General features: G+C 48.4%; 1 protein-coding gene across 1 annotated transcript; it reads left to right on the top strand.

Annotated features, from left to right (window-relative positions):
* The first annotated feature begins 699 nt into the window (after positions 1–699).
* Positions 700–13,589, top strand: LOC109578199 (zinc finger protein 568-like). Its single transcript, XM_070780243.1, has 5 exons — positions 700–4,044; positions 5,077–5,119; positions 7,410–7,536; positions 7,958–8,053; positions 9,649–13,589. The coding sequence occupies exons 1-5, from the start codon at positions 3,989–3,991 to the stop codon at positions 10,230–10,232; spliced, it is 906 nt and encodes a 301-aa protein (XP_070636344.1). The 5' UTR covers positions 700–3,988; the 3' UTR covers positions 10,233–13,589.
* Positions 13,590–13,636: the final 47 nt, after the last annotated feature.

Here is a 13,636-nt window from a genome sequence, read left to right as displayed (position 1 = left end):
TTCACTGTCTGATCCAATGTCAAGCTTTTGTGTATTCATATCGTATGCTATTTTTTTTGTATCCTAGATCTTCGTTTCTAAAAGTATATACTAAAATCTTTTTGCTGTCACGACTTGTCAGTCTCTCCTCGTTGCGTCCAGTCAGTGTTTTTGCGCATTTAACCTGCATCTTGTGCATTTGCTGGGGCGCACTGGACCCGGGATCGAGCTGGCTTCGGGTCATTGCTTTATCTCATTCTGGTGGGTTGTTCTTTCTAGCTTTTTGTCTGTCTCCTAATTTTTTAAATGAATGCCAGACATTGTGTGGGGGAGACTTCTGCTGGGCTGTTTCTGTATTGGAGCTGGGAGGACAGGAGTTGTGAGTTGCGCAGAGCTGGCATTTCCTGTTGCTATGGTTATTGTGGGTCTCTGCTCTGGCTTAGAGCTGGCTGGTTACTTACTGGTTCCCCACTCTACCCACCGCCGGCCTCCCCGCCTTGACTCTCTCCTTCTGCTGGCGCTCTCCGTCTGCTCCTTGTGCTGGCTGACCGGGGAGGAAGGGCAGGGTACTCTTTCCCTCTCAGTTTTAGGAGGGGCCCTGGGCCCTGGGGATGTGTCTCTCCCACGGAGGTAGTGTAATAGGGAGTTACTGGTCCTGCTCACCCATTGGTCAGCACAGCAGTGGGCCCCGCCTCCAAGCAGCCAGCTGTCAATGACGGCAGTGTTAGGGGGTGATTCAGCCAATGGTTGGTGGACTGATGCTCATCAGGTAGAGTGAGGTAAGAGTGTATTCTCGCCTTCTCCAGGGGGCCGTCCAGCTCACCCAAGCTCAGACCCGCAGGTGAACTGGGGGGCCCAGGGAATAGGCTCCAGGGCCCTCCCCAAGGCCACCCCCTAGCCAGGCCCAGGCCTTGAGGTGGCAGTGACCCTCTCCCCCATCCCCAGCTCTGACTGAATAGCGTGAGACACAGTCTTCGAGACGTGGTCCTTGCCAACTGGGCAGCTGAGGGCTTGCTGGGTCCTGGGCGCCTGGCATCTTCAGCGATGACAGCTGGGCAGGGTCTGAGGCTCTGGCCCTTAGGGGGCCACCCTCTGAGCTCTCTCTTCTCCTTAGCCAGGACTGGGACCTCGGAGGGCAAGCATTGTGCCTGGTGACCCGGCCTTTTCTTGTCAGGACAAAGAGTAACATTCGTTTGTTAGAGACTTAGAGGAACATGGTTACCTGACCTCAAGGACAAAGGATGTGATGCCGAGAAGTCTGCATCAACTAACCATGCTCCTTCCTCACCTTTCCTAGGAAAGGGCTTTGCTGAGAGCTTTTGAGGAGTTTGGGGTTTTTAAGGCATAAGCCACCCATCTCCTTGAATGACTTCTCCGGGGCTTCCTCAGTTCCAAACTCTTGACACTTTGGGATTGTTTGCCTCATTGTGTGTTGAGGGCATGGACTTGTGTTTCAGTAACAGTAGGAGGTGCTAATAGTCTGAGCCTAGGACCTATTTCTGCCCCTCGACCACAGGGATAGGGTTTTCTTTTCCTGCTGCTGCTGCTTCCTGCCACATGTGGTAGGTATTACCCATGATCTGGGTGCAACAAAAGGGTTTTACTAACCCTTCCTCCAGCAACATAGGACTTTTGTTCTTCAGGAGAGAAATTTCTGGAAGGATGGGGCTTCCTGTGTTCCCACTGCCCTCCTCTGGCCCAGGGGAGTCTCCGTGTGATCTCCAGCTCCTCCCTGTGTTCCTCCTCTCTATCTGTCACAGATCACCACCAATTCAGTGATTTAGAGTAGCTCACAGTTCTGAGGCCACATGACCCGGTGGAATGGCCAGGTACTCTGCTCGGGTTTCCAAAACAAAATCAAGATGCTGGACAGGCTGGCCTCTTCTCCGGGGCTTCTGGGGAGAGTCCGCTCCTGGTATGCAGAGTCAGGGGAAGTGGGTTTCTGGCCGTCTGGGCTGGAAACCCTGCCCTGCTGCCTGCTCTGGGCTGAGGTCGTCCCTCAGCATCTTCTCACACTCACACCTACCTCCAAAGCCAGAGACGATGGCCGGGCTCCTGGGGTCCTCCCTTTCATGTCTCTCCTCTCCTGCCCCCATCCATTGCCAACTCAGAGATGAAGTGTCCTGCCGATGTTTTTACATGAGTCTCACCACCTCATTTGTTTATTTCCAGGTTTTCTTAGTGTCTTTGCAAAGGCTTAGAATCGGACTGTAGCCAAGGCGGCTTGGTCCTGTCTGCATAGTCAAGCTTGTTTCTACCACTAGAGAGTCTCGGAGGCCAGAGCTGAGCCTCCAGCTGACGGTAAGTTCTCAGCAGCAGAGCAGAGCTTTAGTGCTCAGAACATGCCCCAGGCCTCAAATGCCAGGCGTCCCAAATTAGAATAACTCTAAGAAAGGTGACCCAGGGAGCAGCCTTCTCCTTGGAAAGAGGGATCCCCCCTTTTTTTTTTGAGGGATCCCCTTATTATCCCACTTGGTAGCTTAGGGCTGAAGTTGGAGGCTCACCATGTGGGGCAGCCGCTGAACCCTGAAAAGGGCCCCTAAGAGCAGCCTGGGACCCTCTTGCAGGCAGAATTGGGTGATGTCATTGCCTTAGGGGATCACCTAGGATTCGGTCTGGGGGGAAGATTTCCAGGAGGAGAGGGGGTCTCCTGCCTTAGCGTGTGAGAAGCATGAACTTGGAGGGAAGGGCCTCCCATGGTTCTGAGAGTGACAACCCACCCCCCTCCCACCCCAGCCACCAATTTCTCTCCACTTATCTGCGTTTACTTCATTGTCTGCTGTCCATCCAGCTAAATTTCTAGCTTGTCATTTGATGTCACCTCCATACCTGACTTCTCGTGACCCATAACCTTCCCTCCTAGTTGAGTCAAGGCCCAGACTTTGCTTTCTTAAATGTATTTCGTTTTTCCTTCTCCTGTTAAAGACGAAAGGAAATAGGCATGAGAGGGGTGTTCAGAGCCACCCAGCTCACTAGGGGCCGAGCCAGCACTAGCACCCAGGGCTCCTGTCCGGAGGAGGCCTGGCGGCACCCTTGCTAAACACTGCCCCTCCCCACTCTCCACCCCTTCAGACTGTCTCAGGGATTTCAGCTCCTCTGGGTGCAGGACTCTGATAGGAGGTCATGGAAAGAGGACCCAGTAAGATGACACATGTAAATTTTTATGAAATACGTAAGTTTTAAACAATGAGCACATTTTACTGTTGAAAAACTTAGAAAACAAATCCTATGATGCAAAGGTAACCACTGTTAACATTTTGCCTGTTTTCTACAGAAGTTTTTTCTTGATGTGTTTATGAAAACCCATTCTATGATAAAGAAGCAGGAAATGGGGTAGCAGGTCACAGGCCACAGAGCATAGAGGGTTTCTGACCCAGGCTTTTGACCCAGATGGTCCTGCCTGCCTTTCCCAGTGGGCTTCCTGGGGCTGCCATCACAAAGCATCGCAAGCCTAGTGGCTTACACAACAGACGCTGAATCTTGCCCAGCGCTGGAGGCCAGCGGGACCTGCCCCAGGCCTCTCTCCAAGCTCCTGGAGGCTTGCCGGCCGGCCGTGGCATTCCTCGATTTCTGCTGCGTCATCGGACCTCTGCCTTCCTCCTCTGTTACCCATCTCTGAATCACATGCTATGTGCCCTGCTTTTTTCCACTTGCTGGTATTGTTGGAAGATCATTCCATCTCAAATATTTATACTATTTTATGTTGATTCATAGCTTTAGCATGCTTTAATTTGTATCATAATTTATCAACCATTCTCTTATTTTTCAGCAGTTCAGTAGCCTCCATTTATTTAAAAAAAAAAAAAACACCCTCAGAATTCTTTATGGAGTTTCCTGTCATTCTAGAGTTTTAGTATCTCTGCAGAATTCTTGGATCAAACTCCAGTGTGTCTCTGTCCTGAGTAGGAACATACGTAGCACCAGGAGAGAGATAGGTGTGGGGTCCAGTTGATGCTTCCAGCCACAGTAAATTTGCTCCTGAACCTTCGTGTTCCTGTTCCCTGGGAAAATGAGGAAAGGAGGAGGAGGGCTCAGGAGAAGCCATCAGATCTTGTCCCGTATTTGGTAAGTGGCAGAGCCTGACCAGGACCATTTCCTGTGCAGGAGTCAGCACAGTTGAGCCAGGACAGGTCTCAGTAATAAAAGTGACTGTTGACAAACTGCAGCCATGAGAGGAGAACCGAACAAAATGTAGCAGGATCCACAGATAGAACCAAGCACCCCAGGTTAATAGACTTCCAGTTGCTTGGCTGAGTGATACTGAATGGACTCTGCCTTCTAGTATCCATTTCCATTTTTTCCCTGTGGATTTCCTCAACACCTGGTGATACAAGCTTTGGGTTAGGAGATTAGTAGGCTACAGATATTTTTAGAATAATAATTTAAAAGATATGATGATATACGAAATGCCTGTTTGTCATAGAAAAGCTTAGGAAATTCATCAAAGTAAAAAGAAAAAGGTAAAAATGGTTGTTATCCAACTATACAAAGCTAACTATTACTTGCATTTTGTCCTACATCATTTCAGAGATTATTCTGTGTGTGTGGGGTGCGGGGGAGACAGAGAGAGAGTTCAAGATGCTTTCAACCACCTTTTTCAGTTGCCAGTATACTATCATAAATAGTCTTCTATGATTTTATTAGCTACATCATGTTTATTTCCCTTTGGCTGTGGTATATTCATTTAATTAGTACTCTATAGTTGGATATTTAGTTATGTCTGCTTTTTTGGAGTTTTACCAAATTGTAATAAATATCTTGGCCGCTAAATCTTTGCCCAAACTCATGACTGTTTCTGCAGAATAAATTTCTATGAATTAAATTTCTGGGTGATGGCGGGGGAGGGTAGTAAACTGCATGGTGATGACTGCGACGCAGAGATGTATATTCTGTTAAGCAGAAGAAGAGTTCAAATTCAAACCTCAAGGTCAGGTCCCCATCACATTCCAAGGTGAAGGCTTCGCTCTGATAAACGGGGTTCTTGGGAGGAGCCCCTGCCACCCTGTGGCTGGGGTGTTAGAGCAGTTGATTCTGAGGCTGGAGGCAAGGCTGGCCTCTCATGTCCTCTCCTCCCCACCCCGATCTCTGCCTCCACAGGTGTCTGCTTTTCCCAGACCCGCAAGGAAGGACCATGTGCCAGGTGAGTGTGGCACTTCTTTACACCGTGCTTTTCGTTTTCCCGTGGATTTCAGGATGCTTAAAAGAATTCGTCCAGTAGAACACAATGCCAACAGAAATCAGGACCAGTGAAAACAGGAAGATAATGGAAGATCAAGGCCATGGGGAGGGGAGGGCAGGGCAGGCACACTACACAGGCTGCTGGAGTTATTAGCTGCCCTCTAAATTTGCGTCCGACATGTCTGTCACTTTAAAAAGACAGATTCCATCCAATACATGACTTGTGTTGTCTGGGACAGACATATCACCCTCTCAGGGAACATAAAGCTTTCCAGGGTATTTAGACATTTATGTGATGGGTCTTCACACGTCAGATGTAATAGGCAGGGTCCCCAATAACAACAACATTCAAATAAATGCAACAGCAGATCTCCTGTGAGTTTCCCCTGCCCTCACAGTATCAAGTATGTACTATATCAATATAGAAATTCTGTGATTACAGTTGTTGCAGGGAGTCAGAATACTCAGGTCTACATAAACAGCCTTGTTAGGGTTCACACTGACCTAGATAAAACACTCCATGATCCAGAGGAACAAACGGATGAGTGGTATGTTCTTTGAACTGCTGTTTCTGATAATTCTGGACACAGATAGAGCCTGAACAGCTCCAAGCTTCAGCAGGGGCGGGGGAGATGGTCTGAGCTATCCTGCCTCCTCTCTCTGTGACTTTAACCTCAGCCACTGCCCTTAACCCCACCCACTTGTGTCCTTTCTCAGTGGCCATCCATATCTTTCTTCAGACATCATGACATCATGTATTCTATTGCCGGTCACCGTCAAATGCCTCCAGTCCTAAAGGGCCTCCCTCTTTACCCCACGCTCCAAGGATGCTGGTCAGAGTCCCGGAAGTTACAAAGCCTGAGACCCAGAGCTAGTTGAGGACAAAGACAGGCTCGAGGCAGCACCCCAAGCTGTGGGAAGAGCAGGCGTGCCACTAGGACTTGGAACGTTCTGCCCAGGGACCCAGACCTCACTAGGGGTCTCCCTTGTTTCCATGACTCCTTTTCTCATATCAACTTATCCCCATGACCAGAAATAGGGCTCCCACAGCACACATTTACGAATTCTGCCACAGAAAAAAATAGTTTTTCAGGAAACACAACTTTGTTTTCATAGGACTATATTTCACCAAAGTGAAATTGAAAACTGTCTCTAAATGAGATGTACTTTAAGTGGAAAATACACACCAAGTTTTGAAGATGTGATATTTAAAAAGGATGAAAACTGGAGCTTCCTTGGTCCAGTGGTTAAGACTATGCTTCCAATGCAGGGGGTACAGGTTCCATCCCTGGTCAGGAACCTAAGATCCCACATACCACGCAGTGCAGTCAACAAATTTTAAAAATTAAAAAAGAATGAAAACTATACCTGTATACATGGACTCCTTTCTCTGCTTTCCTCTTGTTACCACCTTAACTTTGCCTGTATCTCATGTTGATGATTATAACTGTGCCTGAATTTTATTTATTCTCTCCGTGATTCCCACCTCATGATACAGCAATCATCTACATCAGATTGTCTTTTGTAGCTCCCCTTCTTAAGTGCTGTGATGGAGACCCTCTTGCTTGCAGGAAAAAAAACGTCATTTGTTCCATGATCTGATCCCTCCGCCCGCCACCCCCCAAAATATCCCCCTTATACACACACCTTTACACTATCATTCCCAATTTATTCCTACTTCCTACAAAATTTCCCCATGACTTCTTGGGTCATGCTTCTTGATAGGAATATCTTTCCAACATCAGAACACACTTTATTTTTCATGATTCTGCTCATCTACAAACGCCAATGAAGCTTAACATCAGGATGTTGAATCTGGCTGCTGTCTTTGTGTCCTGTACTTAAATGTCCTTACATCATAGCCTTCAGTGTATTGTTACCATACAGCAGTCTCTTACATTCATCTCATGCCACCAGGCAACAAGCGCCCTTGAACAGGAGCACTGTGGCATTCAGCTTTCAACCCCAAGCATCATGCAGAACACCAGTAACATACCTGGTCCCCCACCGATGCTTGCTCTCTAAATGGAAGGATGGATGGATGAATAGAGATCCAGAAGGCAGACACTTTCTAATGATTTTTTTTTCTCTCCCACAAAATGCAGTACCAAGTTAGGGGCATGCTAAGCTTCCTATGTAACTGAACATGGGGAAACCTGCCCTCTGAAGGTGGTAAGATCTGTCTCCTCTACACCTCTGCCATAATACCCTGTGCCGAGCACTCCAGATTAATCAGGAATGTGCTGTTCCAGGGGTCCTTGTCATTCAGAGACGTGGCTGTGGGCTTCACCCGTAAGGAGTGGCAGGAGCTGGACCCTACACAGAAGACCCTGTACCGGGATGTGATGCTGGAGAACTACAGCCACCTGGTCTCCGTGGGTGAGGAAGGTTTCCAGTTCCCCCCACCCCTGCTTATGTCTGAGCTCCTTCCTTTCCAGTTACATAAGACCCCTTAAGTACTCAAAATGTTTGTCCTGGGGTTTCAGTCATCAACAAGTCCTGTTCTAATCTCACCTGGATTATTGGTGAATTTTCCTCCCAAGTGAAACAGCTATTCTTTGGCTGAGAGGTAAATATTCATTGTGCAGCCTGAGCCTTCAGCTTCCTTGGGTGTCCCAGATGGCTCAGCATAAAACTCTTTTTAAAAATAATCTTTTGGCCATGCCACAAGGCATGTGGGATCTTAGTTCCATAACCAGGGATCAAACCCATCTCCCTGCATTGGCGGCATGGAGTCTTGACCACTGGACCGCTAGGGAAGTCCCTCAGGATAAATGTTGTAACTGTTTCTCGTGAACAGGATGTCAAGTCACCAAACCAGCTGTGATCTCCAGGTTGGAGCAGGGGCAAGAGCCGTGGATGGAAGAGGAAGAGATCCTGAGATGGAGCTTTCCAGGTGAGAGAACCAGTGTGCAGGGGGACAGAAGACATTGGGGTCTCAGAAGGTCACAAAGCAGAATCTCTGATTTTTATTTCAGGCAACTGTGTTAAAAGCCTTGACTCTTTGCAAGGAACTGTGGACAGCTGGCCGAAGACCTTGAGATGCCCAAATGATTTCTGCTACCTGTACCCATCACGTCACTGCATGATCACTTGCCCTCCCATGGATTTTAGAGAAAGACATTCTTTTAAAATTTATTATTTCTTTCTATTCTGCCACCCTCTTCTAAGACCTTGCCTTCTCAGTCTTTCTCTAGAATCTTTAGGCTTACACTTTCCCTGGTTATGACACAGGCTTTCTCAAGCTCTCAGATATGTGTAGATTTGCCCTATTTTAGGAGAAGACAATGGCACCCCACTCCAGTGCTCTTGCCTGGAAAATCCCATGGACGGAGGAGGCTGGTGGGCTGCAGTCCATGGGGTCGCTAAGAGTCGGGCACGACTGAGCGACTTCACTTTCACTTTTCACTTTCATGCACTGGAGAAGGAAATGGCAACCCACTCCAGTATTCTTGCCTGGAGAATCCCATGGACGGGGGAGCCTGGTGGGCTGCCGTCTATGGGGTCGCACAGAGTTGGACACGACTGAAGCGACATAGCAGCAGCAGCATTTTTTTTTTTTTGGCCATGATGTGTGGCATGCAGGATCTTAGTCCCCAGATCGGGATCAAACCCATGCCCCCTGCAGTGGAAGCAGAGTCTTCACCACTGGACTGCCAGAGAATTCCTGTACCACTCATTTTTATTTTAGTTTTCTAAAATAGTTTTCTCTGCTTCACTTTGAAATGCCTCAAAAAATGTATTTGCTATCTTTTATATGACTTTAAATTCATCTTTCAAGACCATGTATGTAATGATAACCTGTCCCCATTTTGTCCGATAGGTTATAACTAAAGCTTTTCCCCCATCTCAGTGTATTCCCATGGGGAGCCGAGCCCTTGTTTCTGCAGGATACACATAATGTGTATCAACTAACCCTTTCTCCCTTCTAGGACAAGGATCCTTTCTCAAGTATCCATTCAGGGTAGTTGTTTTTAATCAGGGGTGTGCAGCAGAATCACTGGGGAAGCTTTAAAAATGCCCCTGGCTGGTCCCAGCCCAGAAAATTCTGCTGGGAAAGATCAGCCAAGGGAGTAGGAAGTGTGTGTAGTAGGAATAGGATTATCATAATTTAATATGGGCACTTAGGTTTGAAACCACAGTTAATCCTCCTTCCAAACACTACTTTTTAAAAAAAGTTTTACTTTTTATTTTTTCCCAAACGTTTCTGAAATAGTTTAGTCCTACCGTGTGCTCCTGAAGGCTCAGTTGGTAAAGAAACTGCTTGCAATGCAAGAGACCAAGGTTCGACCCCTGGGTCGGGAAGATCCCCTGGGGAAGGGAACAGCAACCAACTCCAGTGTTCTTGCCTGGAGAATCCTTGGACAGAGGAGTCGGGTGAACTACGGTAGTCCATGGGGTGGCAGAGTCGGACACGACTGAGTGACTAACACTTTCATGGTGCTCCTGGAAAGATAAACACGTCTGTGACCTTGTTGTTCTTTTTCCTAGAAGTTTCCCAAGTTGATAGGCAACGGGAACACGGAGAGGAACCTCTGAAGCAAGTAGAACTCCCAGACAAGAAACAACTGACCCCGGAAGGGCACCACGCACCTAACACGGTTGGAAAAAACACCTCTCAGGACACAGACGTCGTCCCTTCAGAACAACAGGCCCCTCGGTGTGAGTCGTGCGGCGCCGCCTTGCCGGGCAAGGCGGACGTCACTGTCACTCCCAGCGCGTACCTTGCGAGGAGGAGGTTCGAATACGATGCACAGGGGAACCTGTTTCTCTACTCGAAGCTGGACCCTCCCCGTGCCGGGGCGCGCCCACGCCACTGTAACCGGTGCCGAGAAGCCGTAAGCCGTGCCCAAGCCCTTAATGCCGACCAAGGAGCCCACAGTAACGAGGAACCCCGCAAACGCACCGCAGGCCGGAAGGGCCTCTCCCACAAGTCAAGACTCATTGCCCGTCACAGAGTCCGCAGAGAACAGCCACCCTCAGGGCGGAAGTTCCGGGGGGGAGGCGGTCCGCCCCGGCAAACATCCGGGAAATCTGACGGACCCGAAACGCCGCCGAAACAGGAAATGCCTTAGAAAGCTCTTAGGGGAGACGAACTTGCGCATCCCCCAGACCGTTCTGACTGGAGAGAAGCCTTTCAAGTGTTCCGGCTGTGAGGAGATCTTCTCCCACAAGTCGCGCCTCATCGAATACCACAGATGTCACACGGGAGAGAAGCCCTATGGTTGCCCAGAGTGTGGGAAGTACTCGTCCCAGATGTCCTGCCTGATCATCCATCAGAGAGCGCACACCCGGGAGAAGCCCTGCGCGTGCGGCCGGTGCAGCAAGGCCTTCTTCCGGAAGTCGCACCTCATCCTCCATCAGAGGATGCACACGGGAGAGAAACCCTACCAGTGCGCCAAGGCCTTCTTGCAGAACTCTTGCCTCCTCATCCACGAGAGGACCCACATGGGCAGGAGGCCCTACGAGTGCTCTGCCTGCGGGAAGACCTTCGCCCAGGAGGCAAACCTCCTCTGACACCACAGGATTCACACCCGGGAGAAGCTGTATGGACAGGGTGAGACAAGGCTTTCATCACGAATTCCCAGCGCACTGAGGAATGAAGACCCTGTGGACTTTGTGAAGGTGGAAAACCCCTTCGCCGGGAAGTCCAGGGCTAACTGTGGGCAGAGCGTCATACCAAAGTGAAACCCTAACAATTTAGAGAATCAGGAAAAGCTTATTATTTTTTAAATTTTTAAATCTTTTTGCCACACCACCATGGCATGTAGGATCTTAGTTGCCTGACCAGGGATCAAAATCGTGTGTCCTGCATTGGAAGTGCAGAATCTTAACCACTGGACCCACCAGGGAAGTACTGAAAAGCTTATTCTCTTAAAACTAAGAAGGGTAATGACTCTGTAGAGGGATTTAGTCTTATAGGATAAACTTAATTATGAAGTGTATCTATGTCTCATAGTAACTATGGCTGTTGAGCTCTGAAGTCAATGAATAAGTTAAACTGTTAAGACAGCATATTGAATAAGGCTGAATGAGGCACAGAACAATCCCAGGGGTATACAGGGGCTATGTTCCTGGACATGTTCCATAAAAATAATTTTACTTATTTTTGAATTGCATTTATATTTGAACACAATTGTGAACTTGTAGATGTAGATACCATAATATGGAGGATGACATCTATCAAGAGTTTCCACACTAATTACACCCTTTTGTCTTTAATATATGTTATAACTGGAACATTCCAAATTTACTACTCAACCAGAAGTCTATACACAGTACCACATACCATTTGGTTTTTTGTTTGCTGGCAGATATTACAGAGCACCCCTTGGATCAGGAAGCCAGCAACTTCATGAGGTACCCTCATCTCTGTCATCTAGTTCATAAGTCATGTTAAATGTGCAAGGTTGGGGCTCCCTTTTCTGGCATTATAGTGGACCATCTAAAGTGAAAAACGTTCCACTAAAAGAAAAGTGAGACTTCAAATATGTATTGGCTCAGATTTAACAAAAGACATGCATTAGCATGCATATATGCGTGCAGTATATATGTGTAAATATGTATATGTATATACATGCAATAGATGCCTAGCTGAGTAATTAGAAATATTCACATCTAGATGTACTCGATGTATATCTGTTGAGAGTTTAGCTACATTGCTCGCTGGTATTGCTGCCTCGTCATCCATCATATTTGGTCAAGAGGCTGCAGGGACCTTAAGCTGATAATAGTAGCCCCTCAAACAAGGACATGACCAATGGCAGCGATAGGCCACAAGCAGATATAAGTCCCTGGTGTGACTTCCAGCCCTTATGATCAGCAGCCTGCCTCCCAATGTCTGTGTGCCTTATACCTCTCAGCCGGCACCCTGTGAGCTCATCAGAACCCTACTCTGTGGGTTTGAATTGACTGATATGGTCCTAACCCAGCAACCCCAGAGCATATCTCCTGTGGGCCCAATAAAGGCCTGTGTACCAAGTCCAGTCTGTCTGCACTCCATCTTGACCTCCCCTCCAGGCATGCTGTGGACTCAGTCCAGGCCCTGTGAGTGTTAAACGAGTCTATTTCAATTTCTCTGTGGTCTGTTCAACACACTCATCGTCTTGCACCCTGTGCTCCACTTAGTGAAGTCTCTTAATCGTGTCTGACTCTTTGTGACCCCATGGGCTGTAACCTATCAGGCTACTCTGACCATGGAATTTTCCAGGCAAGAATGCTGGACTGGGTAGCCATTTCCTTCTCCAGGGGATCTTCCTGACCCAGGGATCAAACCCGGGTCTCCTGCATTGCAGGTAGATGCTTTACCATCTGAGCCACCAGGGAAGCCCCTTAACAAGTGTTAATTTAACAGAGTCTTGACACCTGGGAACAAGATGGTAACAATTGACAATGGGAACAGTCTTGCAATTGGGTACTGGAGAAATGCCTTTCAGCTGTGAGAGCTCCAGGGCTCCCCCAGCTGGGATGTTCCATCTGGGGAGCCCCCTGTGCTGCCATCTCCCAACCCCCAAGTGCAGGCACCCCAGAATCCCCCTGGAACGCTGCTCTTGGGGGCTGATTTGAGGGGCTAGGGGTGTGTCTCCTGCCTGTTACCGCCCCACAGAGGGTGAACTCCCCCAGCGAATGTTAGACTTGTAGTGTGTTGCCCCGTTTCAGGCGCAGACCCAGCTGTCGACTAATAGCAGAGCTGGCCTCGGTTTTCCGAAAGGTCCTTTCGGGACAGGTGAGGGCTGGAGAGCTCAGTGCCTAGAACCACCAACTCACCAAAGCATGGGTTCCAGGCTCTGAGGTCCTAGCTGTGGGGACCCTGTAGCCTGTGCCCTGGTGGGGGTGACCCTAATCCTGCTGGGGCTGATGGGACCACCCTGAGGGAAAGCGGCCGCCTACGAGTCTGGTTGCCAGGGAGCCCACTGCAGACCTTTATGGCAATATGTGTCACCCAGTTGCTCAGCTGTGACTCTTTGGGATTGTACCCTGCCAGGCTCCTCTGTCCATGGGATTCTCCAGGCAAGATACTGGCGTGGGTTGCCATGCCTTCCTCCACGGGATCTTCCTAGGGATTGAACCTGAGTCGCTTGTGTCTCCTGCATTGGCGGGTGGATTCTTTACCACTAGTGCCACCTGGGAAGCCCTTTGGTAACACCTCTAAGGCCAAATCGTGGGTGGGGAGTGGGAGTGGCAGGCAATAGAGAATTAGAAGCCAAAATCTGGAACTGGATTGCATCTTTGAAAGCTGCTAAGAGAGTAAACCTTGAACATTCTCATTACTAGAAAATAAAATTTGGCAGCTACATGAAGTGATGTTAACTAGAGCTATTATGGTGATACTTTCTCAATGTATACAAATCTCGAATCATTGTATGCCTGAAACCAATGTGATGTTATGTGTCAGTTATCTCTCAATAAATAAACTGAAAATTGAAACCTGATGTGTCTCAAGATTCAAAATATTCTGAAAGACTTTGTACAGCAGGAG

Source organism: Bos indicus, chromosome 25 (assembly GCF_029378745.1).
Source record: "Bos indicus isolate NIAB-ARS_2022 breed Sahiwal x Tharparkar chromosome 25, NIAB-ARS_B.indTharparkar_mat_pri_1.0, whole genome shotgun sequence".
Lineage (NCBI taxonomy): Eukaryota > Metazoa > Chordata > Mammalia > Artiodactyla > Bovidae > Bos > Bos indicus.
Note: the sequence above shows the minus strand (reverse complement) of the source record. Positions and strands in the feature narration are given on the sequence as shown.

Excerpts from the sequence above, each read along its gene's own strand:
- LOC109578199 (XM_070780243.1), top strand. The coding sequence starts at position 3,989 with ATGAGGAAAGGAGGAGGAGGGCTCAGGAGAAGCCATCAGATCTTGTCC. Across the intron at positions 5,120-7,409 it reads AAGGAAGGACCATGTGCCAG|GGGTCCTTGTCATTCAGAGA; the intron begins GTGAGTGTGGCA and ends GTGCTGTTCCAG. Across the intron at positions 7,537-7,957 it reads CAGCCACCTGGTCTCCGTGG|GATGTCAAGTCACCAAACCA; the intron begins GTGAGGAAGGTT and ends TCTCGTGAACAG.